The 27,344-nt window shown below is 46.0% G+C and overlaps 1 protein-coding gene across 3 annotated transcripts; it reads left to right on the top strand.

Moving 5' to 3' along the window:
* The first annotated feature begins 797 nt into the window (after positions 1-797).
* On the top strand, positions 798-24,942 carry BAIAP2L2 (BAR/IMD domain containing adaptor protein 2 like 2). 3 transcript variants are annotated; one of them, XM_083462346.1, is made up of 14 exons: positions 798-814; positions 1,970-2,076; positions 3,055-3,141; positions 4,909-4,970; positions 6,859-6,930; positions 7,688-7,804; positions 10,336-10,482; positions 11,518-11,667; positions 12,601-12,739; positions 13,612-13,852; positions 15,222-15,293; positions 15,829-16,012; positions 20,659-20,699; positions 23,860-24,942. In XM_083462346.1, exons 4-14 carry the CDS (start codon positions 4,926-4,928, stop codon positions 23,933-23,935), a joined length of 1,284 nt encoding a protein of 427 aa, XP_083318472.1. In that variant the 5' UTR covers positions 798-814; positions 1,970-2,076; positions 3,055-3,141; positions 4,909-4,925; the 3' UTR covers positions 23,936-24,942. The 3 variants fall into 3 exon arrangements, with proteins under 3 accessions (XP_083318472.1, XP_083318470.1, XP_083318471.1); XM_083462344.1 differs by lacking the exon at positions 798-814 and having other exon boundaries at positions 1,610-2,045; XM_083462345.1 differs by lacking the exon at positions 798-814 and having other exon boundaries at positions 1,921-2,076.
* The last annotated feature ends 2,402 nt before the right edge of the window (positions 24,943-27,344 follow it).

The raw sequence follows: 27,344 nt of genomic DNA, 5'->3' as shown, positions 1-27,344 counted from the left end.
CTTTAACAAGTTGCAGCACTGACATCGTGGGTATCCATGTTGGGGTCCCTCCCTGCATGAACCATAACCCCCAGATTCCCAGCTTGCTTCCTTTTTTAAGGTTAAGTTTCTAGCATATGTAGATCCTGAAGTATGAGAAAAAATGTACGTATACCAATCTTTTCATTTTTAATGGGAAATTCGCCTGCTCCCTGCTTTCAGTGTTTTACTCCTTGCTCATGGACACTCCCTCCTAAATATTCCTATGGATGTCCATGTCTGTAACATTGGTTCTAGAACCACATCAAAGAGATTGGAACGTCTGTGGACAACAGCGGATGACAAAGTAGGACATTTACTGTACAGTATAGCTGATCCCTATGCATTCTATATTTCAAGAGATAGGCATGTTGTGGGTGGGTGACAGCCTTATGCAGTTGTTTCACCCAAGACGACAGCCAACTCGATCATAAAGAGCTATGCAGGGAGCTGTATATTGAAACGGGCAATAAATAATTGAGGGTGAAGTCACATGACCTTCATGGCTATAGCAGGATTCCTCCCTACCTGGTATCTGGTTACACTTAAGGATCAAGTTCTAACATCCTGGCTGGTGAATTATTAAACCCCCACTAGCCGCGTTTTCAAAGTAAGTGTGCCGTCTCTTCTGTGGTGTTAGAGACGAGGCTAAGGGTGTGTGGAACTGGATTAGTACATATTCCTGAGGACTGTAGACCACCTCAACATTTCCGATCCTTGGGAGGAACTCTCAGGTCGTTGATAAACACTGGAGGGTATGGAGCAGTCCTACAGATCTACCATCTCTATCTACAAGGTGAGGCTTGGTTCCTTGCGTGCGTGTTCTGGAACATAAGAACTACTATAGATTGTCTGAAGAAAATGTGAATTAGAACGACTTAATGAGGGGGTTGCACAAGAGAGGGATAAAAGGAACCAAAGATCTGGCACTGGGGAAAAAATAAATAGGGGAATTTGCTTGATTCTTAACATCTCTGATCCAGATCTCAGGCACACATTCAAGGGATATGGATTTTGAACCCGGAACAGGCAGTCGTCACAATCTGTGACAGCACAAACCACGTGGCACTTGCCCTGAAAGAGGCTCTTAACCTGATCAGGTTTGCGGACAAATTGATAGCTGCTTCACCCTTTATGTAGCATTAATATTCACTGCCATTATACTAGAGTTTCCAAGCAAGCATGGAGTGACTGGAGGTGGGTGCGCTTCTGAAACACTCCTGGCTGTGTCCTAGAGAGCTCTCAAGGCATAGGCCCCAACAGGGGTACACAGCATGTTTCAGAAAAAGCCACTGCCATTCACTCTGGTGTAGTCATGACAGTCACGATTGCTGCATAATATGTAAAGTGGCCAAGGTGGAAGTAGCAAAAGCTGATGTGCTGCTTTTTACTGTTTAACACAAGGCTCACATGGGACTCCTTCCATAAGGGAATTAGATCCAATTCAAGACAGACTTGGTCTTCAGGCTTAAAGATGTAGCACATGAGAGAGGCGGCAGCAGAGGTGATGCCAGGGTGGGCGATATATTGAAAGCAGAAGGTTGCTATCTAGTTGTTCAATGGGGTGGCAATGGACATAACACTTCTATTCTTTACATTGAAAAGCCTCCAGTACTGATCATTTTGGTTATCTTCCTTTGAATTTTTCACAACTCCACAATAGCCTGTTCCCCAAAGTGGGTGTTTCCAATTTGCTGCCAAGGTTAGGGAAGCCAATGAGGTGCCTTTCTGTTTTAGTGGACTCCAGCTCGCATCAGCCCAGTCAACATGGCCAAGGATCATGGATGATGGGAGCTGGAGTCCAGCAACATCTGGCAAGCAACACATTGGCTACCCCTGCCATAGGGAGTGTTTCCACCAAAAAGGTTTCCTCGGGTGATTGAGAGCCATGCTAATATGCTGTTGTATGTGTTTGTTTTTTAAATCCTTCCTTCACGTGGATGGTTCACAGAGCATCCTGGAACAGTTTAACCCAGCTCTGGAGAATCTGGTCTACCTGGGTAACAAGTATGTGCAGGCTTTCCATGGTGAGTGGCGATGTTAACTGACTGTCTGCAGGTGAGAGGTGAATATCCGTGTCCACCGTGTTGGCCCATCAGCCCTATGGAGATGTTTGACGTACACCTGGGGCTATGAGGAAACTAAGATTGTGGCTGTTGACTTTGCCTCCTCAGCATGCCCAAGGACCACATGTAGAGAAGAACACCTGCACAAGGACACTTGTGTACAGTAGTAGTAGTAGTAGTAGTAGTAGTAGTAATAATAATATAATAATAATGATGATGATGATGATGATGATAATAATAATAATGATAATAATTTATTTGTACCCCGCCGATCTAGCTAGGTTTCCCCAGCCACTTTGGGCGACTTCCAACAAAGATTAAAAATACATTAAAATGTCACACATTAAAAACTTCCCTGAACAGGGCTGCCTTCAGATGTCTTCTAAATGTCAGGTAGTTGTTTTCTCTTTGACATCTGATGGGCGGGCGCCACTACCGAGAAGGCCCTCTGCCTGGTTTCCTGTAGCTTTGCTTCTTGCAGTGAGGGAATTGCCAGAAGGCCCTCGGCGCTGGACCTCAGTGCCCAGGCGGAACAATGGGGGTGGAGATGCTCCTTCAGGTATACTGGGTATACTCCTTCAGGTATACAGTAGACATGAATTGCATATGTAGTACACATGTAACATACCAAGCACACAACTGATGCCATTGTATATACAGTCATCTCCAGTGCTTGACCTATGGTGTACTTGAGGGAGGAGTCAACAAGTCTAATCAGAAGCCCATCCTCCTTGCTCCTATGCCAGCTGTCCCAACAGCAAGTGGAGGGCCCCCAGTCTGGGAAGACTTTCACAGGGGGTTCTGGGTGCTGCTGACAAGTCTTCTGAAGATGGTGGAAGGAAGTGAGGAGGGGTGGGCCAGGGAGGGTGGCAGCAAATGGAAGAAAGCAGAAATGGAGAGCAAAGGGGAGGAGCTGTGAAGGAGGAGCAAAAAAGAAGCCTCCTAATTCTCCTCTTTGAAATTTCTGCAGCGTTATCCGAGGCTGCCGATGTCTATTTTACAGCAATCCAAAAGATTGGGGAGCAAGCCCTGCAGAGCTCTACTTCGCAAATATTGGGTAAGATTCCTGCTGCTGCACTCTACTCTTCTGAAGGTCCAAGACCCCTGAAGTGGTGGGAGCAGGAGTTGCCCCCACATATTTTCCTGTCAGCATTCCTGTGTTTGTTAAGAGGGGAGGGGGTGTTACTGGGTTGTCGTTTTTATTGTGATTATATATATTGTGGTTTTATATTTTGATTTTGTTCTGTGAACTGCCCTGAGACCTCCGGGTATAGGGTGGTATTTATTTATTGATTCATTCGATCAATAAAAAATAAGAGCTGCAGAATGTTATCTAGTCTAGAGATGAAACTGGCCTGTTGTTTTCCTATAATAAGACTGAATGCAAGAAGAGCCCTGCTGGATCAGGCCCAATTGCTCATCTGGTCCAGCATCCCTGTTCTCATGGTGGCCAACCAGATCAAGCAAGACTCAAGGGCCACAGTGACCCCCCCCCCCATGGGATTTCCATCAACTCATATTCAAAGGCTTACTGCCTCCCACAGTGGAGGCCTTAGAGGTCCTGGGCAGAGTTTGGGTTTGCATGTCACATTAAAACGTAGCTTAAAAGAAACGATGGTTTAACAGGAGTGTGCAGTGTGCACTGAAAAATTCTCGCTCTGTTCCTGCTACTTTCATGCTGCTGGGAATCCAGCCAGAGCCTAGTTTGTTGTGTCACCTGAACCTTGGTTATCACTTGTGATTTGTTTACAGAGAAACAAACCACAAGCCTGGGTCTGGACATCGCAGCAAGCCAGACTCTGGCTTGTTTCCCGGTAGCAGACCAGGAGAAGAGTGGAGAGAAAACGTTTTGGCAGTGTTCACCACGAAGCTCTATGTTCATGCGAAACCATAGTTCATTTTTCACTCTTGCTTGAGGCAGAAATCAGAAGAGAACTGTTTGTAATGAATGCATTCTTTGAGTGAATGCTGGACTTCTGTTCTTTTTTATTTTATTTTATGGTAAACAAAAAACAAATGAAACATCCAGCTAAAAGTAATTATAAAAACAGTAATAAGAACAAGAAAAATAACATTGCAATATAAATATAAGTAATATAAATATAAATAATATACATATAAATGTTAATAGAAAGCTTAAAAAAAGAATTCATAGTGCAAAATATATTCCATAGCAGAATACAAGGTTCATATTTAAACCAAACATATGAAATAATAATGAATGGGCTTATATTCAAATGATATGTGAGAAATGTAAGATGCTTTTTTAGAGTCTTGTGTGAAAATATCCTACAGAGCAACAGAATGTTTCACATTCCACTTCAGTTCCTCTTCATCTGCTCATGTAGTTCAGAAAATTTTAACCTGGTTTTCAACTAGAAACTCAATTTTTAAGACAGCTAAAAAGAAAATTAGCTCCACCCTCCATACTTTTGGTTGAACTTCAAACAGTGCAATCTTACACACATTGACTCATAAGTAAGCCTCAGCAGGAGTCAAACAGGACTTTCCCTACATTGCATTCTGAATCGCTTCTCACAGACTTTTCATACAGGTTATCAAAGTAATTATAATAACCGAACTTTTGTTCCAAGATAACACTTTGCATAAGGTCATAAATCACTGGCACTTGGATAATAGGTCATTTATTGTTTTCAGTATATAGGGCAAAGTTCCTCATCAGTCTTTATCTACCCTTAAATTCATTCTTCCTCATGTCACCCTGTCAGAACAGGATGCTGGACTTGACGGGACTTTGGCCTGATCCAGCAGGGCTTGTCTTTTGCTCAAGAATTTCACAAAGAATTCTCTTTCTTCCTCAAAGGTGAAATCTTGATACAGATGTCTGACACCCAAATTAATTTGAACCGCAAGCTGGAAGCAGTCGTGAGTATCTGGGAGGGACATTTGTGCAATAATGGGAGGTTGTATAGGGAAATAGCCGAGTCTCATGCTTGTGATTCTAACATGGTGGTTGAGTTTCATGTGTGTAATAGAAAGGAGAATTTATTTTCCTGTTGCTTTGCTTGCCTATTACTCACATTTTGTCCATGCACAAGGAATAACATTATGTGTGAGTCTGCACATATTTGCAACTGCTTGCCACTATTTTTATTTCTATAGTTATGCTTAGAAAGATTTGCATATATGCTCAGTCATAAAACTCTCTATGCAGTGTAGAACAAGTAAAAATATAGCTACAGTGGTACCTCGGGTTAAGTAATTAATTCGTTCCGGAGGTCCGTTCTTAACCTGAAACTGTTCTTAACCTGAAGCACCACTTTAGCTAATGGGGCCTCCTCCTCCTGCTGCGCCGCCAGAGCCTGATTTCTGTTCTCATCCTGAAGCAAGGTTCTTAACCTGAAGCACTATTTCTGGGTTAAAGGAGTCTGTAACCTGAAGCGTATGTAACCTGAGGTACCACTGTATCTAGAATATATATCTGTGATGGGATGATGAGCTGCTTGTGCGTAAAATCGTAGTCCCTCAGAGTTTGTTCAAGTCCACAAACCTCTGTCTGTGACGGAGCCCCTCAGACATGGCTGCTCTAGTCACTTGCAGATTCCGACAGTGGTTGCTTTCGGAATCGTTTCCAGCATAAAAGCTCCTTAACGGAAATACGTCTTCTGGACTCGCGGCGTGACAGTTTCCGGCGAGGAGTGGGTCTCCCTATGGGAGGTTCAGAAACCTCCCCACTGTTCTCGCTGGACGTGTCCCTGAGCCCTCCCCCTTGCTTGCTTTCCCTCAGAGACCCACCTCTCCCCCTGCTGGTTCCTGCTTCAGCTGCTGGGTCTCTCCCAGCCTCCGTGAGCCCTTCCACCACCTGTTCCTCCGATGGCAGTTCCCTGACAATATCTATGGACTTGCTGAAATAAAGCTTTTGGCTCGTGTCTAAAATGATATTGGGTGGCTCTCTACCTAACATCAATAGGCAGGAATGGTCTCTGTAAAGTGGGGCACGTGGTTGTGGCCATCCTAATTTAGCTCTATATTAGAGGCTAGTCTACATTCACAGTTCAGGGATGAATGGATCTGTCAATTTCAGCTTCTCTCTGTTTTCCATCTCTGCCTCTAATCTTTCAGTTCTCCACATTTCCACATCCATTTGAGATTTTTAAAAAGTAATCATGAAAATTCACCAGCATTTTAGTGCATTTTCTTTCCTAATATCCACATCTGTATGCAGCATCTTCTCATGTCCATATTTTTGCAAAGCATTTCCCCCTAATAAAGAGCATTTCTCTGTGCTGTTTTGGCTAAGATATGCATTTTTTAATGCATGCTTGAGCCCAGTATATGCATTTTTGTACACATTACTTGACTGGAGTTATGCACTGCAAAATTTAGAGAAGTGTGAATTTTGAAGGATGGCTGTGTTTTGGTTTTTGGGTTGTTTCAGAAAGTGAGAATTAGGCAGAATTGCCTTTAGATTTCAACTGAATCACATTTCTTCCCCATCCCTACCTGAACCATACTCGGTCTTCTGAGCTCTACTAATAATTAGGAACATAGGGATCTGCTCATGTTCAGACTATTTGTCCATTTAGTCCAGTGTTGTCTACTCTGACTGGCAACATTTCTCCAGAGTCTCAGGCAGAGGAGGTTCTTCCCCATCACTTGTTACTTTGAAACTGGAGATGCTGGTGATCATCTGCATGCAAAGCATGTTCTCTCTACCACTGGGCTACGACCGCTTTCCTACTTAATGCCCAGTTTTTTGAGCCAGGTGAGTGATGCTGATTTGGTTCCTAACAAGTTCCTCTTCTCTGAGCAGGCGCAGACCTTCCATGCAGATTTGCTGCAGCACATGGAGAAGAACACTAAGCTGGATGTGCAGTTCATCAATGTGAGTGCCTGTCTCGCCCTTGTCTTCCGCTTTGAGCCATCCCTTTGGCTCCTGAAAGGCCTTGGCCTTGGCCTTGCGCACAGCAACACAGAATAACAGAATAATGTACTGAGAGTTGCCAGGAGACCCCTATCAGAGAGCTATGATTTCCAGAGTGGTTTAACAATAAATTCCTCTTCAGAGATAACTCTGGGAACTGTAGCTCTGTGCAGAGAACAGGGGTCTCCTAACAGCTCTCAGCACCTTTAATATATAACAGTCCCCAGGATTCTTTGGAGGAAACCAAGACTGTTTCAAGTGGTATCATAGCACATTAAAAGTATGGTGTGGCTGTGTACCTGGACTCAGGAGCAATGAAAAAGAACTTTGTTGTTGTTAACGTACAGTCAGACCTTGCATCCCAAATGCCTCCGTTTTGTAACGTTTTGGCTCCCGAACACTGAAAACCCGGAAGTAAACGCTCCGGTTTTCAAACGTTTTTTGGAAGCCGAACGTCCGACACAGCTTCCGCTTGAGTGCAGGAAGCTCCTGCAACCAATTGGAAGCCGTGCCTCAGTTGTTGAACATTTTGGAAGCCAAATGGGCTTCCAGAACGGATTACGTTTGACAACCGAGATTTGACTGTATTCAGATTTATTTCAGCAAACTATTGTGCAGGGACTGGGTCTTGGCCCCCCCCCTTTTCTTAGCCAGGAGTTTAGGCTTTTGTCTTTAAATGTATATATTTTAAAAATCTTTTCAATGTGCCTGCTCATAGGATAGCCGGCAGCGATATGAGAAGGAACACAGACGCAGAACTGCCAACATAGATAAATGCGTTTCGGATCTGTGGAGAATGGAGAGAACGCGAGACAAGAATGTCTGGGAGATGAAGGTGTGGAACAATATGGAGGCTGCTTTAAGATGGGTGGCCCCTTGGCACTGCCCAGTCGTTGCTCTTCAGCTGAAAGCTAGGAGTGGAATTGCGATTGGCTTTCCAGACTATTGGGGGGGGGGAGTCTTGTGCTTTTAAAGTGCATGCACCCCATTATAGTCTGTCCGCACCAGTGGGTGAGACATAGCTGCTTCAGGTGCTGCCATTTGAAGCTCAGCACTTGTGGTGTAGTGGTTAGGGTGTTGGACTGTGGCCTGGGAGACCAGGGTTCAAATCCCCAGTCAGTCATGAAGCTCACTTAGGTGACCATGGGCCAGTCACTGCCTCTCAACACAACCTACCTCTCAGAGTTGTTGTGAGGACAATTTGGAAAGGGGGGGAGACATAGACACCACTTTGAGGTCCTTGGAGGAAAGACGGGAAAGCAAAGCAAAAATAAATAAATACATGGCAGTTAGCGGCCGCTGAGACCATATAACACCGGTCTTGAAAAACCTACACTGGCTCCCAGTATGTTTCTGAGCACAATTCAAAGTGTTGGTGCTATGAGAAGCCAAGTTACAGGGAACCAGGCAGAGGGCTTTCTCGGTAGTGGCACCAGCCCTGTGGAACGCCCTCCCACCAGATGTCAAAGAGAAAAATAACCACCACGAATACCCATATAGAAACCATTCAGGAACCAACCCAGTAACCTGTTTTGACAGGGCAAGTGCAAGTGCAGAAGATAATGGAGGAGGTTGCTGTTGAACCTCAAGTAACACAAATGGAGAGATCCGAGGCCTTGCAGGAGCATAAGCCGCTGTTCTTGAAGTTTGAATCTGGAGTGGACCAGGGGGGGTCTGGAGTTGTGAGGGCTCTTAATTTTGGAGGGACTTTGAAACATGCTCTTAAATACTGTCTGGATTACAGTGTTGACTGTGGGGAATGGGACTGTGGGGAATGGGCTGATCTGCTGAGGGGAGATGGAGATATTTTTGAATTGGAGTCCCCCCAAGACCTACTCCCCAATGAGAAAGGAAAGAAATTAAGAAAAAGATCAACAAAAGACAAAGTAAAGGGCAGGTATAAACAAGAAGAAGATCTGCAGAAGGGACATAGAAAAGACTTAAGAGCCTCGGACATAAGATCACCAGGTTGATGGACTAGATGGAATGGACAAGAAGGACTGACAAAACCCGAGACCAGGAAGAAGAGACGTTGGATGAAGATTGGAAGAAAGTTTTTTAAAATTTATTTTGAGAATTAGTGTAAAATTAACGAGTATTAGGAAAAATGTTGGAATGAAACTATTTGGCTTTAGTAGAAATGATATAAGGAGTTATGTACAAATAAGTATTAAGTTTTAAGTTTTAAGGTTTTTTATGGTAAGATAAGGTTAAAATAAATTAAGGTAAATTGAATGACAGAATATAGTGAAAGATGGAAAGGATTTGCTGAGTTAATTAATAGGTTAGACCGTTAAGATAAATCACACAATAAAAATTGAGAAAGATGGAAAGAATTTGCTGAAACAATTAATTAAATTAGAATACAAAAAGGGAGGTGCGAGGAGGTCAATGAAACAAGTAAATGAAAGATAAAGATATGGAACACTGGATGTGTGTTTTAATGTTATTTTTGCTGTATTGTTGTATTTTTTATGCTTTTCTTTTTAGGTATTGTAATGTATGTCTTGTCAATTTTTTGTTGTTTTCTTTTCTTCTTTTTTCTGTAATTCTTAAACTTCTAATAAATATCATTTTTTTAAAAAAGAGAGAGAAATAACCACCAAACTTTTAGAAGACATCTGAAGGCAGCCCAGTTTAGGGAAGCTTTTAATGTTTAATAGTCAAAATAAAAAAATTCCTTCCAGTAGCACCTTAAAGACCAACTAAGTTAGTTCTTGGTATGAGCTTTCGTGTGCATGCACACTTCTTCAGATACATGCACACGAAAGCTCATACCAAGAACTAACTTAGTTGGTCTTTAAGGTGCTACTGGAAGGAATTTTTTTATTTTGACTATGGCAGACCAACACGGCTACCTATCTACTAATGTTTAATAGGTTATTGTATTTTAGTGTTCTGTTGGAAGCCGCCCAGAGTGGCTGGGGAAACCCAGCCAGATGGGCGGGGTATAAATAATAAATAATAAATTATGATGATGATGATGATGATGATGATGAAGCAAATTGCCTCTGGGTGTGGGGCAAGGAGATGGTGAGTTAGTGCCCCTGGGGCCCTGGCTTGCCAGTTCACCTACCCAGCAGCTGCCACCTGCTCACCCAGCTCCTGTGGCACTTTCCCGCCATTCCTATGCCTCACTTTGAGGAAGAGGGTACCTCTTCAGAATAAGGAATTCTGGGTGAGGTGTCCCGAGAGAGTTTTGCGCTGTTACTGCCGTAAAAATGTAAAATTACTAGTCATTCAACAAAAAAATTAAAAGAGAATTTCTAAAGGGCTGCAGTGAAGCAGCAGGGGTGAGCACACGCCTGGGCCCCAGGGACTCACTCTGAGGAAGGCTGACATAGGTCCTTTCTCCCCTCACTCCAGGAGAACATGATGCGCTTGCACACCGAGATGCAAGAATTTGTCACCGAGAGCCAGAAGGCTGCTGAGCTGGAGGAGAAACGCCGCTACCGCTTCCTAGCTGAGAAGCACCAGCTACTCTCCAATAACTTCCTGCAGTTTTACACCAGGGTAAGACATATGTAATATGAGGGAGGTTTGTAGGGAAAGGGCGCCTCAGCGAACCCAGATTTGATGGTGGAGGGGATGGCTTAATTTGGAATTAAAGGAGAAACAGGGAACTCGTGACCCTCTCCAGGTGTTGTTGGACTACAGTTCCCATCATCCTTGATCATTGGCCATTCTGGCTGGGGCCGATTGGAATTGCAGTGGAACAACACCCAGAAGGCCGCAGGTTCCTCATTTGTCGTATTAAAGGGATTCTGGTGAGAAGCCTTCTCTTGGAGGGAACCAAGAGGCTTTCACTATAGCAAGAGACCCTAGCACTTACCGTGAACAGCCACAAATCACCCAGTTAATCATAGAATATTAGAATGTGACGGTGCTTGAGGAACTCTGAGAACCCTGATTTCCGGATTTCAAAGATATCAAGTTTCTAGCCCTTAAGGAAGCAGCTAAGACACGGGAAATATATGGCTAACATTATTTGCTTGCTAAAAGCTCAGAAACTGGGGAAGGTAGGGAATCCATCGCCAGATGATGAAATGTTAGTACTCAGCACAGCTCCTGGTTTCTCTTCAGTACTAGTTTCCCTGATTTACAAGCTTGTTTCTCACCAACATTTTATGAGTGCTGACCTTCCTTGTCTCGGGGCTTATTTTGGTTCCTGTAAAAAGAGCTGGGAGAAAGGAGGGGAAGCAATTCTGCAAAGTCAAATCAAATTGCCTACAAATAACATAACCAAACACTGAATATTGAACGAACAAGCACCCAGTTTGCATGAATGTATATATTCCAAATGCATTGTTTGGTTTTGTGTCTGAATCTCTTAAATATAGCGTCAAGTGGCTATTTTTACAACTTTACTTGCCAGGCAGAAATTTGTGGGACCTCTTCCATTAGACAAAGATTGGTGGTAGTGGTGATTTCTCCTTGCTGCAATCTTTGGGACTGCTGTTTTGAATAAGATGTGGGTCGTACCTCCCGCTTCCCCCTTTGTCATTATACTTCCCAGACTCTGTTATTGTCTTCTTTTCTCCTGTGAAGGCCTGTGCCATCATTCAGAGCAAGGCACCGCTGTGGAAGGAACAGCTGGAAGCCACCCGAAATCCTGCCCCACCCTCGCTCAGCAGCACAACGCTCAGCCCGGGTCATGCATCTGGCTCTTTGGCTCCTGCTCCTTCCCATCTCGAGATGGTAAGAAGAGGAAAGGCACCTTGGGCAGGAAGGGTTTATGAAACGAGGCACAACTGGGGTATAATTACCAAAGTTGGCCATTGGGACACTGTGTGCAGTTCTGGCTGCATTGGGGAACCTCAGGCCTGTGGGCCAAATGTGGCCCTCTGGGCCTCTTCATCTGGCCCTTGAAACTATTCCCAAGCCACACACCCTCCCTAGTTCTGTGATGCCCTTCACTGGCCTTGTTTCACATCCACCTTGAGTGTTTTTGCCTGGCTGGAATGTTTCCTTGAACTCTGTGACTGCGTCTTGCTTTCCCTAGAAGGAGGATGAAGAGGGAGGCATGTGGGCGTGTGTAGAGACTGTATAAAGGTAAAATGTACACTCATTGCTCCATCATCTTTGGCCTCTGTCCCATCCACTGCTGGCATATGACTTAAGGTGGTTGCCCAGAAGATCATCTCAGACTAAAAAACATTCCCCATCCATTGGGGTTTTTGTTTTTAAAGATGACTTTGGCCCATGCATACACCAAACCTTTAAAGTACATTTCCCTTCTCAAAGAATCCCAGGAACTGTTAAGCGGGATTGTAACTGTGTGAGGTACAGTTCCCAGGGTCCTTTTTTCCTTTATTTTGGTGCAGAGAGTGTTTTAAAGGTATGCTGCATATGCAGCCTAAAAGAGAACGCAATACAAAGTTAATAACATTAGGCATGGTGTGGAGAAAATTGGTAGTTTTTATTTTCCCCTTTCATAAAACATGAATTCCCTGTCAGCCACTCAATTAAGTTGATTGGTGGTTCAGGGTTTCTAGTGGTTGTGAAATGGGTGTCTGGCCCAGAGTGTGTCACAGGAGATGGCAATATGCCTTAAGGATTGCTTCCAAGGATCTTCTCCCCTGGGATTGCTTTCACAAAGTGCCTACTCTTCCTCTCATTTCCTTGTTGCAGCCCCAGAGGCCTCTGGGTGATTTCAGTCCAGTGATAGCAGGGCGAAGCGCCAGTCCCTTCCCACAGGAGACGGCAGAAATGTTGCCTGCCTCTCAGCCAGAAACAAGGATGAGAACCCTGCAAAGAACTCCCTCCATCGGTAAGATATTTCAGGGGAGAGGGAAAATCCTGGGTTCAAGAGGAGTCAGGGTGTCCCATCTGATAGTGGATGAAGACTCTCCATTAAGAAACATTTCCCCAAGGTGTCTTGGAATTCCTGATATATGGGTAGGCATGATGTGCTTAGGTTCATTGGAGACAGTGGTGAAGCATAGGACCGGGACGCTTAAGAACCATTGTAGTGTCAAAATTGTTGGACTAAGACTGGCAAAACCCATGTTCAAATCCCCAGTCAGCCCCCATTAAGGTAACCTTGGGCCAGTCCTTATCTCTCAAACTAACCTACCAACTAACAACCAGTGTGGTTGTGAGAATACAGTGGTTGGAGGAGGAGAGAATCATGTATGCCACAATGATCTCTATGGAGGAAATGTGGCATTACATAAATGAGAGACAAATATGGCAATTTATCTAATCCATAGACCAGGGATGAGGAACTTGGGGTCCTCTAGATCAGTGTTCCCCAACCTTGGGCCTCCAGCTGTTTTTGGACTACAACTCCCATCACCCCTCGCTAGCAAGACCAGTGGTCAAGGATGATGGGAATTGTAGTCCAAAAACAGCTGGAGGCCCAAGGTTGGGGAACACTGCTCTAGATGTTGTTGGACTCCAGCGCCCATCAGCCCCAACCATCATGGCCAATGGCTACAGATAACTGCAGTTGTTGCCCAACAACATCTGGAAGGCCACAGGTTCTCCACCCCTGCCAAAGACAAAGTCCAGGGTTGTTTTGGTTTCTTTTACAGGTGTCATTTGACCTATTTATGGATAAATTCATGTGAACCATATAGCCCACTTTTCTAGCAAAGCTGGGATCCTCCAAAAGATCTTGCCTCTCGTAATTTCTTGCAGGCTCTGTTTCCACCGGCCAGCGTTCTCGTTCCAGCTCCTTTGGGGAGCAGGCAGCAGGAAGAGCAGAAGCTGGGGGCAAAGAGGGGAGCAGCAACAGCGTGCTGAGAGTCCAAGCCATAGCCCCCCACTCTGCTGGTTCCAACCGGACCCTTTTGCAGTTCAGCATTGGAGATATAGTCACCGTGCTGATACCAGAAGCACAAAATGGCTGGCTGTATGGCAAGCTGGAAGGTACATCCACGTAAGTCTGCTCAGACATGGATCTGTGAGAGTACAGTAATAGGTTGGGGAGGTTCTTGGCTTTAAGGGCTTTGGACCACGTATTGAAATTTGTACCATGCTTCTGAATTTATGCACACCACACATGTTTTTCTTTGACTTGGAGCTTATCTAGGGGATCAGTTCAGATTGGGGCTATTGCACTTTACAGCCTCTGGACGTGGGTGGCGCTATGGTCTAAACCACTGAGCCTCTTGGGCTTGCCGATTGCAAGGTTGGCGGTTTGAATCCCCACTAAGCTCCTGTTGCTCTGTCCCAGCTCCTGCCAACCTAGCACTTGAAGGCACACCAGTGCATGTAGATAAATAGGTGCCACTGTAGTGGGAAGGTAAACGGCGTTTCCATGCACTCTGGCTTCCGTCACGGTGTTCCATTGTGCCAGAAGTGGTTTAGTCATGCTGGCCACATGACCCGGAAAGCTGTCTGTGGACAAACGCTGGCTCCCTCAGCCTGAAAGCGAGATGAGCACCGCAACCCCATAGTCACCTTTGACTGGATTTACCCATCCAGGGGTCCTATACCTGGACCTTTTTACAGCCTCTGGAGCAAGCGTAGGGAACCTTTTGGGCCTGCTGTGTGAGATCTTTATCTCCCCACCATCCTAGTTTTTTCAAGGATCGGCTGTGTGAATAACCAACCAGCCACATCTCTATCTGACCCACTTCTGAAGTCAGTGTGGGGCAGGTGGGTGTGGTTTGGGGGGAAATGGCCTTGCAGGGGAGGCCTAGCATGCCGAATTTCACCCATGGGGCAGAGGTTCATCATCCCTGCTTTACAAGAAGGAAGGGGACTCTGTGACTCTTCAGAAGTTGTTGGATTCCAACTCCCATCAGCCCCAGCCAGCATGACCCAGTGGTCAGGGATGATGGGTCTGGTAGTACAACAACATGTGGAGGGCCACAGATTCCCCATTCCTGCTTTATAGGATAGTCCTAGATAGCCCCATGTGGGGAAAGGGAGAGTCAATGACAGTTTACCATTGTAAATTTACCTTTATACTTCCCTTCTGCTGCCTGGGAACGTATTTATAAGAGCAAGTAAATATGGAGGAATTATAGTGATTTCTCCAGGTCCAGGTTTCTGAGTCTTAAAAACAAAAGAAAACATCTAAACTTAGTGCAAGAGATTCAGGGTTTTTGATCATCACAGCATCTCATCAGTTCAATCTCATTAAATGCAGAATGAGAGCAGGGCTCCCAGACCTGTAATTAATAACTGTATCTTCTGTATCCCTTATATTATAGGAAGCCTGAGGAGCTAACTTCCCATAATAAAAGGTGTGGCGATAATGGACCTAAAAGGTGACTGTTGTCATGTGCTTTTGGTTTCAGGAGTGGCTGGTTTCCTGAAGCTTTCGTGAAGCCACTGAAGGAGGCGAGAGACCCCGAGGAGACCACCCCCAGGTGCTGTGAACTTGAGTTGCATCCATGGTGATATTCATATGTGCTGTTTTTTGCTCTTGGGCAAAGCCTTGTTGAATGCGCCCCCCCCATAAATTAACTCGTGGATTAAAATATGTTTTAAAAGCAGCAAATTTATACAGCTGGCATCAAAAGCAAAACAGGTCAGCCAAAGTTGAAAAGGCTGGGGAAATGGGAAATACAAGTTTTTGCTCAGCTCTGGAAAGACGTCGGCGGTTGCCCAGCAAGCCTTTCCAGGAAGAACATTGCAAAGCTGCTGAAAAGGCTGCCTCCCTGGTGCTAGTTAGGCATGTCATTTATTTATTTGGAGAATTCCTGTGGAATTCTTGGGGAAAAAATCCTTCGTATGTTCATTAGCCTCTGGCGGGAATTTCAGCGTAAATGCTGGTATATGTGGAGACAGGCGGTCCTTCAGGTACTGTGGCTCCAACCAGTCAAGGCCAAATAAATAAATAAATAGATGTGCCCCCTGCACCCCAACAGCTTTTGCCAGCCTTTCTTTCCCCTTCTTTCTCAGAATGTTTCCTCTGCGGAGCAGTCGCAGTGTAGACGAGCTCCTGGATCGGCCCAGCACCCCATCGGCCAGCAATTACTGGCACAACCCCAGCAGACCTCAGTCTCCAGGGCCTTCTCCTGCTCTGCTGGGGGCAGGCAGCCGACGGAGCAGCTCAGCCAGCGCCGCAGCCACCTCAGACTCCAAGGTAAGTGCTTATGCCATTTTGGGGTGTTTGGGGAGTGGGAGAAAGGAACAGAGCAATAGATTTGGAGGAGTTAATGAGGCACAACAGGGTTGAGGAACTTGTGGCCCTTCAGAGGTTGTTGTGCTCCAGCCTAAGGTTACCAGATTTTTTTCAGTGAATCCAGGGACAATTTTCAACTTCCTACTAAATAGATGGATTTTGTCAGGGGACTGATTTGTAAATCCGGGGACTGTCCCCGGGAAACCGGGGACGTCTGGTAACCTTAGTCCAGCCAGCCCTGGTCAGCATGCCCTATGGTCAGGGATGGTGGGAGGTGGAGCCCAATAACATATGGGGTGGGGGTGGGGTGCAGGTTCCCCACCCCTGGTGCTTTCTGACAGTTGGCTCAGATTCGATTCACAAGTTACGCAGGCAATGCACCAGCTGCCAACAAACGGCCAGGATGCCATTCAGCTCCAGATCTGTAGCTGCAGGAAATTACCACATGATCTAGACAATGGCCTTGTTCTGCTTTTGCTTATATTGACGCTATGATTTGAAGTGGAGCTCAGTGGATGTTTTCCCCCATATGGCATGAATCTGCCACCTACCTCCTGTGATGGGGTAAGTGGGGGATCACAGGCCCAGGGGCCACATGCAGCCTCCCTGTGCGGCCCTTGGGACTGTTCCCAGGCCACAACCCCCCTCCTCTGACACATCTCCTTTGTGCACCCCTCAATGCCTCTTGACAATGCCTGGATGGAGAGGACAGAGGGAAGTGTGTGTGTGTGTGTGTGTGTGTGTGTGTGTGTGTGTGTGTGTCTGTGTGTATAAACAAGTCAACTGTACAAAGATAAAATTTATATCAATTGCTTGGCCCACTTTGACTTCTCACTAACATGTGGCCCCTGAAAAGTTCCCCCAGATAGGAATGTGGCCCTTGGTCTGAAGTTTCCCCACCCCTGTCCTATGGGCATAGCCACTTGCAGTTGCCTCCCCTAAATCAAGTAAATAAATAAACATACTTAACTGACCAATTGTGTCACTGGTAACTCTGTTCTGCCCCCCCCCCCAACTTGAAGCCTTCCCCAACTAAAATAAATCATGGCTTCGCCCATGCCCTGTGCTATGGCTTGGAGTGCTCCCTTTTCTCTTCCCTTCAGCAGCAAGCAGAGACCCAGTTTTCCAGGCTGCATTGCGTGCTGAACTTGTCTTCCTGCCACTGGGTAGAGCGGATGCGGTTCTCTCACACGAGTGACAGACTGCTTAGTTTCTACTGTTGGGTGGGGGAGCTTTTGCTCCTACCCTTCCCTCTCGTGCAGATAACAGGTTAACAGGGCAGCTGGCAGGAGCTCTCTCTGACTAGCCAATATCAGCAGCAGGGTCAGCAAAACGAACTGCTGGCAGAGCTACTGGGAATTTGTTGATGAGAAGGACATGCATGACACCTAATGAGAAGATAAACTAACCAGATGACAAGTTCTGAAAACAAGAAGGGATTAGGATGAGAATAGGTACCCTATTCTTGCAACAACAGTACCATTAGTACTTCACCCGGAAGATTAGGACCAAACTCGACTGAGGGCAGATCCACACACCATACATTTGAAGCACACGCAATGTGCCTTTACTTCCCACAAAAAGATCCTAGGAACCATAATTTCCACCCTACAGAGCTACAATTCCCAGCACCTTAACCAACCAGTTTCCAGGATTCTTTGGGGAAGCCATGTTCAACAGATGTGCTTTAAATGTATAGCAGGGATCTGCCTGCAGTGTAACATGAGTGAATGGATGTGCATGGTTTTAAAAAGGTAACCAGTGGTCCAAGCAGCTTAGGGCACCACAAAGGGCGTGGAGGGAGAGTTTATTCCTGTTCCTAATGAAAATCATCTCCCCTGAAGCTGCTATTTGCTTCAGACAGGAAGCATCCGTTGGGCCAATGGAGGCTTCCCTTCTGATGCAAACAGGACATGATTTCATTTGTGGAATTAACATGGCATTTAGAAATCCCCTGCAACTCTCTGTTAGACGTCCTAGATAGACATCTCAGTACTTCTGCAATTCCTCCCGTTACATCTGCTTATTGTCCTCACTCAGGACAGTCCTTCTCTGAGATGTTCTTCTCTTTCAGTTTACAGTAGCCACCCACAACCTCAAAGGATAGCATCCCATGCCACCCTCATCCATAGCCACCTTGGTCCCTTGCTTTGCTACCCAGACAGCAGGAGCATCTCAGTCCCTTCTCTTTCGCTCCCCAGGGTCCCTTCAGTTCACTCCTCTTCTCCATGACATCTCAGCCTGATTTCTGGTGGCTCCGGGGCAGCAGCTCTTTCTGCTAACAGTAGGACGCTGAGTGTTGAATGTGGGCTTGGGTGGGGCCACCTGGCCAACTGATGGAGAAGCCTTCCTTTTCTCTCTTCCTCTGCTGAGCATTATGGAGCATCTCATCCAAAGGGGCTGTCTTGGAAGCAAAAGGAAACTAGTGTTGTGGTCTGGCGGATTCTCAGCTTCTAGGAATGGAAAACACAAGGGGGTTGGGGGAGTGTTGCTGCTTGCTGTGGATTGAGAGTTTGGCCATGTTCACACGAATAGCTACTTCAATTTAACAAATGTACTTTATGAAATAAAAGATGTCCTTTACACTCCCATGTTCATAATGTTACTAAAGTTGGACACCACTGGAGCAGTTGACATGAGGAAAGTACATTGGCTCCCTGTATGTTTTTAAGCACAATTCAAAGTGTTGGTGCAGATATCTGAAGGTAGCCCTGTTTAGGGAAGTTTTAAATGTTTGATCTTTTTAATATTTTTTAATATTTAATATTAATGTTTTTAATATTCTGTTGGGAGCTGCCCAGAGTGGCTGGGGAAACCCAGACAGATGGGCAGGGTATAAATATTATTATTATTATTATTATTATTATTATTATTATTTTTAACAACTTCCTGGTTAAAGAAGATTAATAACTTATCCTGCACTGTTAAAAGACAAAGATCTGATATTCCTCTCCTTGGCTGCCAAAGCAGCTCTCAGCAATATATATATATATATATATATATATATATATATATATATATATATATATAAATATATAAATATATAAATATAAAATGCTGCTATGACAGGCAGTGCCCAGATGGAACTGGGACCATTTTTTAAAAAAATTGAGAATGACCAGAAAACACAATAATGGAGCTAAAGCTTAGTGGAGTTTGAATGCATAGGGGTGTATCCATTGCTGCCTTTCTGCACCCTGAAAATCTACTCCAGAGAGTTGAGGAAATTTGGGAGGTGCATGCAATGGAGGAAGAGGAAGTCCACAAATGCTAGACACCTTATGCAGCAGGTCTCGGGAGAGCTGTTGCCAGGTAGAATGTTGGGCTATGGCGACAAGTCTCCACCCAGTTTGGCATTTGTGGGCCAACTTGTCATTGAGTCAATAATAATGCATTGGTTGTGGAATTATACTGGACCATCCACACAACGTTCCAGTTGCTCTGTGATTCTTCCCCAGTGTTATTGTATTATGGCCATCTGGAGGGGCACTACAGCATGACAAAAGCAGGGCAAAAATTCAACAACCTTGGAATGTAAAAAGTTACAGAATTTCAGCAGGAAATGCACTGATTGGAAAGAAAACAGTATGTTGCCTGGAAATTTCTGCAGGCATAATCAGTATTGAAAGTGAAGTCATGTATAACTGTCCTGATCATGAATGCAGAAGGCTTCTTACCTTTATATATATGACGGGCAATAGGTATTACAAATAAATAAACAAAATATGAGTACCAGAAGAACATATGCCAATGAAAACCAGTCCAACCTCTGGAATAACCATGCCTGGAGGGCCTAATGCTGTTTCTTTCTGTTCGTGTGAACACAGCCTTGGGTGTGTTGCTGAAGTGTTTAGACATCTAGAGAGCTTGAACAGACAAGAAAGTATTCCCAGGTCACAATCTCCCATGTGGATTTCGTAAGCTTACCATGTGTAGGAGGGATTCTGACATGACTTCCATTTTCAGACAAGTTTTCTGGACTTGCAGCAGAGGTCCCTTTTGCTCAGATTGGAGGAGGCCATTCTGTGATGAATGAATCTTGTCATCCATGTTTCAGTAGGCAAGTCTTTCTTGAGCAGGAGTAGCTAACTTGTGACCGACATTGCTGAACTGTATATCCCATCATTCCCAGACTGCATGGCCAATGGCCAGGGCGATGGGAGCTGGAGTCTAACAATATCTGGAGGTCCAAAGGTTAGCCACCTCTGATCTACAGGCTTCTTTCTCTTCCCCTTCCAGTATAGGAATATATGCAGACTGAGCAAGCAAACACACACCCTCAGTAAATTTCATTGCAACAACTGAACAGTAACCTTTTTTTTAAAAAAAAGGCAAAACTATAAACTCTGAACAACCTGGTTTGATATTGAGTGGAATGGATCAGCGAATGTAAATTGGAGGTTGCTTTTATTAAAAATTTGGTTTGGATGTGTATTGGATGCGCTTCTGACCTGCTGCGAACCAGGAGTGCAGACACCACTTGAACCTATACACGTCTGTGTTTTTCGCATGGCCCTTCCTTTCTCATTTTGTCTCTGTTGAAAATTCATAAGGTATTGTTTCTCTCAGCCTTCACCTTTTTCCTTTTCTTTTCTTCTTCACTGCAGAAGCCAGCAGGGAGGGAACATCATCCAGAACTGTTTCCCAGGTAAATGTTTGTGTCCTTTTTCTCCTGAACAATATACTCCCTGCATATGTTAAGGCCATTTCTTTTAAGAGATGCTTTTAACTATATTTATTCGGACGATGTGATGATGCCACATCTCACTCACTCATCGGGGCAGGGAGTCGTTTTCAGCTTGAGGGCCACATGTCTTTCTGGGGGCCACATGTTAATGGTGGGTGTGTCCAGTAGACTAGTTTCTACACAAACAACACACACACACACACACACACACACACACACACACACACACACACCTCTAGCCTAGCCTCCACCCAGGCAAGTGAATGGCATTATCAGAGCTCAAGAACACATTCTAGTGATGCAAAACACAGCCAAGGAAGGTAGGCAGGGGCAGCGGCGTAGCGTGGGTTATCAGCACCCGGGGCAAGGCAAGTAATTTGCGCCCCCTAACCCGGGGCAAGGCAAGTAATTTGCGCCCCCTAACACCTAACCATGGTCATTAATACGCCAAGACGCGCGTCTTTGGGCGTCGCGGCGCAGCCTTCTCGGTCTCCCTCCCCGGCCCGGCTAGTCCCGACGCGGCTTCTTTCTGGCGCGGGGAGGGGGCTTCTTTCTGGCGCGGGGAGGGGGCGGCTCTGGGGCCAGTGCGTCGGCCGGCCTCCGGCGCGGGTGGGGGGGCCCCGTCGGGGCGGGTGGGCGGTCTTGGCGCGCAGGCACTAGAGCGCCGCCGATGGCGCGTTTGGCGGGCTGCGCGCGTCCAGACAGCGACCCGAGCCTGGGCGGCGTGGCGCTTGGTGCCGGAGCCTCCGCCCGCAGCGCCCCGTCGGGAGACCCGGCCGGAAGGAGCCTCGAGCCGGCTGTCGGACGCGGTTGAAGCAGCCAGGGCAGCATGGCAGGCGGCGGCGGCTCCTCGGCGACTCCACGCGGCCAGCCCAGCGCGCTGGCCGAGCCCCGCAGGCGAACGCTGCCCGTCGGTGAGGAGGGGCTGCCTGGCGTGCCCTCCGTGGCCCTGACGCGCGGGGAACGCGGCGAGCGCTGAGAGCCGCTGCCAGCTACAGCCTGCGCCCGAGGCTCTTCGGCGACTCCGGAGGCAGCGAGCGCGCCCCCCCAGAAGTTGCGCCCGGTGCGGCTGGCACCCCTGGCACCCCCCACGCTACGCCACTGGGCAGGGGCTGTGGTCTGGGGAGAAGAGGTGCAGTTTGGGAAGGGATATGGCCTAGGGAGTCTCAAGGGCCAAATGGAAAGACCTAGAGGGCCCCATTCAGTCCTTGGGCCTGAGGTTCCCCACCCCTATTACACACATTCAAAGAGTATTATTTTGTCCTCTTAGAGTTACATACCCTCCAACATTTCTCCAATGAAAATAGGGACAACCCATTCCATAATGATAATTTTACTATTTATACCCCACACATCTTACTGGGTTGCTCCAGCCACTCTGGGCACCTTCTAACATATATAAAAACATTTAACATAAAAAACCCCTTCCCTATACAGGATTGCCTTCAGACAGCTCAAGGGTTGGATAGCTCCAATATCCTCCAACATTTCTCCAGTGAAAATAGGGACATCCCAAAGAAAAGTGGGACACTGCAGGATCAGATTGGGAACTGGGATGGCTTCTGTAAATGAGGGACGTCCCTGGAAAATAGGGACACTTGGAGGGTCTGGAGTTACAATACCCAACACTTCCCAATGCAGGAGATGTCCAGTTGACCTAATTCAGTGGACAGTCCAGTTGACCTAATTCAATGGTGATGTTTGATGATTTATAATGTATATCACGAAAAGATGGACCTCATTCAGATATTCATAGATTAATAGTCTGAGATGAAGGAGCCTTTTGGCTGCCCAGGCAGCAGAGCCTTCAAGCAAACCCTGATCAAAACAGGAATGATCTAGTTCACCATGTTTCCCCATTTCATCTGAACTAGAAAACTACAGTCACCAGCTTTGGAACAAGCCAGGATATTAAAGCACAGTGGTTTGATACCCTGAATTGTTCCAAAACTGTCTAGTAACAATAGTTTCACTGTTTGGCTAAAATGGAAGCTAAGGTTAATGAGAGACTTCCTGGCTCACACATGGCTGGTGTAAAGGGGCTTGTTCACATCTAACTTATTAAGCCCAGAATATGATGATGATGATTTATTAAATTTGTATACCACCCTTCATCCGTAGATATCAGGCCTGCTCACAGTATAGAATTACAATATTAGAAACATAAAACACATAATAAAAATAAGAATAAAGATAACCCAATAATTCTCCTCCCATAACGCATTTAAAAGGGCATCAGAAAAGGCCACAGCAGAAAAGGCCTGTTCTCATGTTGCCACCATATGGACCTCTCGTGGAGGACCCTCAGACGATGATTTCAGGGTCTGGGTAGGTTCATATGGAGAGCGGCGGTCCTTGAGATATTGTGGTCCTGAGTGTCCATCGAAACTAGGACACTCTGTGAAAGACCATATCCATAGCTGTCAACTTACAGATTTGAAAATAAGGGACCAGCAGCCTCGAAAATAAGGGATCAGCAGCCAAAATAAGGGATTTTCCGGGCACAGGTATGTTTGTCTTCTGAGCCCCTCCAAGCCAAAGGCAGAAAGCCCAGCGAGCAGCCAAACAAAGCCTCAAGCGTTGGTTCCCACAGCGCAGCAACCCAGCAAAGGGGATGCAGCAAGGAAAACCACCGTCACCTCTCCGCTGGGAAGTGCTGAGCAAAGGCGAGTCCCCAGGCAACGCAGCCGATTTGATCGGCACAAGGCATGCAAGCTCCACCCCCCAGTCGTTCTTAGACTCCTTATTGGGTGAGCAACGCAGCCAAGCAACACAGTTGGAGCCTCCCTCCTCCCTGACCGGCAGGGAGGGAGGGAGAGGAGCTGCTTCCTTTGAAACCTGGGAAATTTAAGGGACATCATCAATAAGGGACAGCAGTGGGACACGGCGCTGGGATAAGGGAGTTTCCCGCCAGATAAGGGACAGTTGACAGCTATGACCATATCCGGTAATATCTGACCATATCTATTAACCTAGTAATTCATCTGACACCAGCAACTTTTCTGAGGACCACGGATTGTATCCAGTGTGTTGGTAGCCTTTATGTTGTAATGGAGTTATGTGACTGGCTTGAATGCGTTTCCAAAAATTTAATCTCCACCTTTCTTTTTCCTCTTCCTAGAGGTACCAATCCTTTTGCTACAGTCAAATTGCGCCCAACGGTGACCAACGACCGATCGGCACCCGCCATCCGGTGAAAGCCAGCTATGGTTTGGGGAGGGTGGGTGGCTTGCACAGAAAGTTGTCCTGGACAAACCTTCTCATCCCTGAGCTCAGGCTGTCATTATCTTGGGGAAGCTATTTCTCCCCAAGTGGCCAGCCTGAGTGGAGGGCAATTCTTTAGCCTCCTTTTCCATGCCTGCTCATGTTGTAGTGGTCAATAGGTCCCAAGGTCATTTTGTTTTGTTCTTTTAAGGCTTCTCCCCCCCCCCATCTGTGCAAAAGGTGTGTTTCTTTCCCATTTGTAGCGTGCATTTTGCCAGGTTGTGCTCTGCGCTACAATTTCCCTGCAAACTTTGCGCAAACGGGTGAGGATGACCGTAAACAGGCTGTCTGGAAGTGACTTTGGACTGGGCAGAGAAACAACTGTTTCAGACTGAAGACTGAGAGACATTACAGCAGAGATCAGTCATCTGGTGTAGGACATAAGTAGGGGCACTCTAGGAAGAGCCCTCAGAAAGAGTCTGCGGAAAAGCCTTCAGAAATCTTCTGTTGGATACTTGGTTGATTTCATGCCCAGACGGACAGCTCAAGAGATATTGGTCAACATGATATAATCCAAGCCAGTCATGACTGCCGTACAAAACATCTTGTTCTAAAACCATTGAGGGGCACCATTAATGTTCAACGGTCAGCTAGTAAATCTACGTGGAAGTTGGTCTTGAGAGACTGCCATGTAAACTTCCTTGCTCAGGTAACTTGCAGAATTGTCTGCTCCTCACCACTGGTAGATTTAAAAGGCATCCTTGTTTGAAGATGCCTGGATTTCCTCTCCCACACCCATTCATCACAGACCACTGTGCTACCAGCTTTGATAAGCACAACTGGGAATAGTTCTAAAATTGCTGAGGAGATCTAGCTGCACTGCATTATTTCACACACACACCCAATATGTTTCTGTAAGTAGCACTAACAGAAATGGTTTTTTTTGGGGGGGGAGGGGGAGAAAGAAAAGAAAGAAAGAATAAAGTAAACAATAAATAAATATCTCCTTTGGGTTGTGAAGTTCATATTTCAGGCGTGCCTTTTGATAGGGGAGGGGAGACACACTTCACGGAAAGCAAAAGGGAAGAGCAAGTTGCGGTTGTTGGAGACCTTTCCTTTTCACCTTCGGTACTTCACTTTGCAAAGTGGTATTATCTCAAGGCAAATGTATCAATGTTTACAGAACTACAGTGGTACCTCGGGTTAAGTACTTAATTTGTTCCAGAGGTCTGTTCTTAACGTGAAACTGTTCTTAACCTGAAGCACCACTTTAGCTAATGGGGCCTCCTGCTGCCGCCGCGCTGCCGGAGCACGTTTTCTGTTCTTATCCTGAAGCAAAGTTCTTAACCCGAGGTACTATTTCTGGGTTAGCGGAGTCTGTAACCTGAAGCGTCTGTAACCTGAAGCTTCTGTAACCTGAGGTACCACTGTAGAAGGTTAGGAGGAAATGCACAATTGTCCTCTTCCTCCTATGTAAGTTGATTTGCCAGTTCTTGATTTCCCTTGCCTCTTGTCTCCTAAATAAGATGCAAAGGGATGGTGATTTTGAAGAGGGTGAAACGTGCAGCCAGATTTCCTGTGTGCCTAGCTGCTTCCTTCACCTCACACTTCACTCTGACCCGTCCCTGCCAATCTACAGTTCAGTACAGTCACATCTTGCGTGAAATTAACTTGCACAATTTCAAACTTGTGTGGTTGAAATTGCTCAAATTAAGAGTCAGAGTTCAGGAAAGCTTGGGGAAAACATGTAAGTTTTAATGGGCAATTTGAAGGTCGCCACTGCCACTGACTCACAAATTACCTGAGGGAGGCCACTGAGAGGGTGGGTGTGCTTTCACCAAAGAGGCCTGCTTTTGTGTTGTCACCAAGTGACAATCTGCTGGTCGTGGAAACATCATCAGGGTAAATCTCAGAAGATCTAAAAGATCAACTTGTTCTACCAAGGAAGGTCATCCCCTAGGTAACTGGGCCCCAAGTTCTTTAGAGCTTTAGATGTCAAGAACAAAACCTTGAACATGGCTCTGTAGCTTATAGTGCAGATCTTTCAACAGTTATTTGAATATGTGTTAAGCTGGGTGTCCCACTAAACACCCAGGCAGCTGCATTTTGCGCAAGCTGCAGTTTCCAAACAAGGTGCAGGGTTAACCCTGCAAACAGCGCCTTATAGTTTTTGCACAAAGAACGGACTCTACTCCAAAAAAGCTTAAGCCATAATAATCTTAAGTGGTGCTGCAAGACTCTGTCATTTTGTTTTTTGCAACAGGCTAATGTTACATGGCTTCCTGTCTGGACGCATGACCCATGGGTACTGCAGGGGCTTTCCAGTGGTGATTTCCATGATTGCAGTGAGATATTCTTTTGCCACTGGGCTTTGCGGAATAACCATCACCATTCTGGGTCATGGATGGAGAAGAAATTTGATTTGGTTCTCATTCAAAGGCAAACCTTCCTAATTCGCATTTTCCAAAACAATATGCAAACCGAAACTCAAGCATTCTTTGGAATTCATGTTTCCCCAATTCCTAAAGTTCATGTCTGCAGCCAAATAATGTGTGTATAAAGATGCACATGTTACTGAAGAAAACATACAACAATGCATTATGTTAGGGGAAATTGCATACAGAAATTTGTATAGGAGGAGAAATTCACACTGAAATGTCGATGAATTTTCATGTGGACTTTTTAAACAATAGATTAAAATCGCTGTCAGGGAACTGACATCGGAGCTAGAGGTGGAGGGAAGGCTCTCAAATGATGCTGGAGAAGGGCCCAGCAGGGAGAGAGGCAGCTCCGCAGATGGGGAAGCAAATCAGCGCAACACCAGGGATATAGAGGGGCTGATGGGGGAATCGGCGAGAGGGCTCCAGGACTCTTCACCGGACACCAGCGGGGAGAGCACGGGTCCTCCGCTACCCACGCCCACCCTGCGCAGAAGACTTCCGCGCAGAGAGAGTAGGAGGAGACTGGGTGTCAAACAACTTTTATGTTGGAAAAGATTTAAGAAACGCCCACTGATGGATTCTGCTAGCGACTGAGGCAGCCACGAAGTGAAGGGCTGCCCAGACTGAAAGGTTTAGCAAGGCAGCAAAGCCTGGAGAGGCGGCAACTTACGCACGAGCAACCCATACACATTACAATCGCAAACTGATGTGGAGAACTGAACTTAAGATGAGAAACTGAGAGAAAGTGAAATTGGTTGATTGGCCCACCCCCTAGGCACATGTCTCTCCATGTAAAATGCAGTGTTCGAAACATTCAGGGCTTGTTGCACAGAGAAGATTCTCAGTGTTTGAACCATTCTAACAGATAAATTAAGACACCAAGAAATCCACCGAGGCTACTGCCAGACTGTTGGTATTTTGCGGGTGAGATTCAGTCACAATATGACAAATACAGGTTACT

Source organism: Podarcis liolepis, assembly GCF_965112155.1.
Source record: "Podarcis liolepis genome assembly, chromosome: 10".
Taxonomy (NCBI): domain Eukaryota; kingdom Metazoa; phylum Chordata; class Lepidosauria; order Squamata; family Lacertidae; genus Podarcis; species Podarcis liolepis.
Note: the sequence above shows the minus strand (reverse complement) of the source record. Positions and strands in the feature narration are given on the sequence as shown.

Excerpts from the sequence above, each read along its gene's own strand:
- BAIAP2L2 (XM_083462344.1), top strand. The coding sequence starts at position 1,907 with ATGCTAATATGCTGTTGTATGTGTTTGTTTTTTAAATCCTTCCTTCAC. Across the intron at positions 2,046-3,054 it reads GTATGTGCAGGCTTTCCATG|CGTTATCCGAGGCTGCCGAT; the intron begins GTGAGTGGCGAT and ends AAATTTCTGCAG. Across the intron at positions 3,142-4,908 it reads CTCTACTTCGCAAATATTGG|GTGAAATCTTGATACAGATG; the intron begins GTAAGATTCCTG and ends TCTTCCTCAAAG.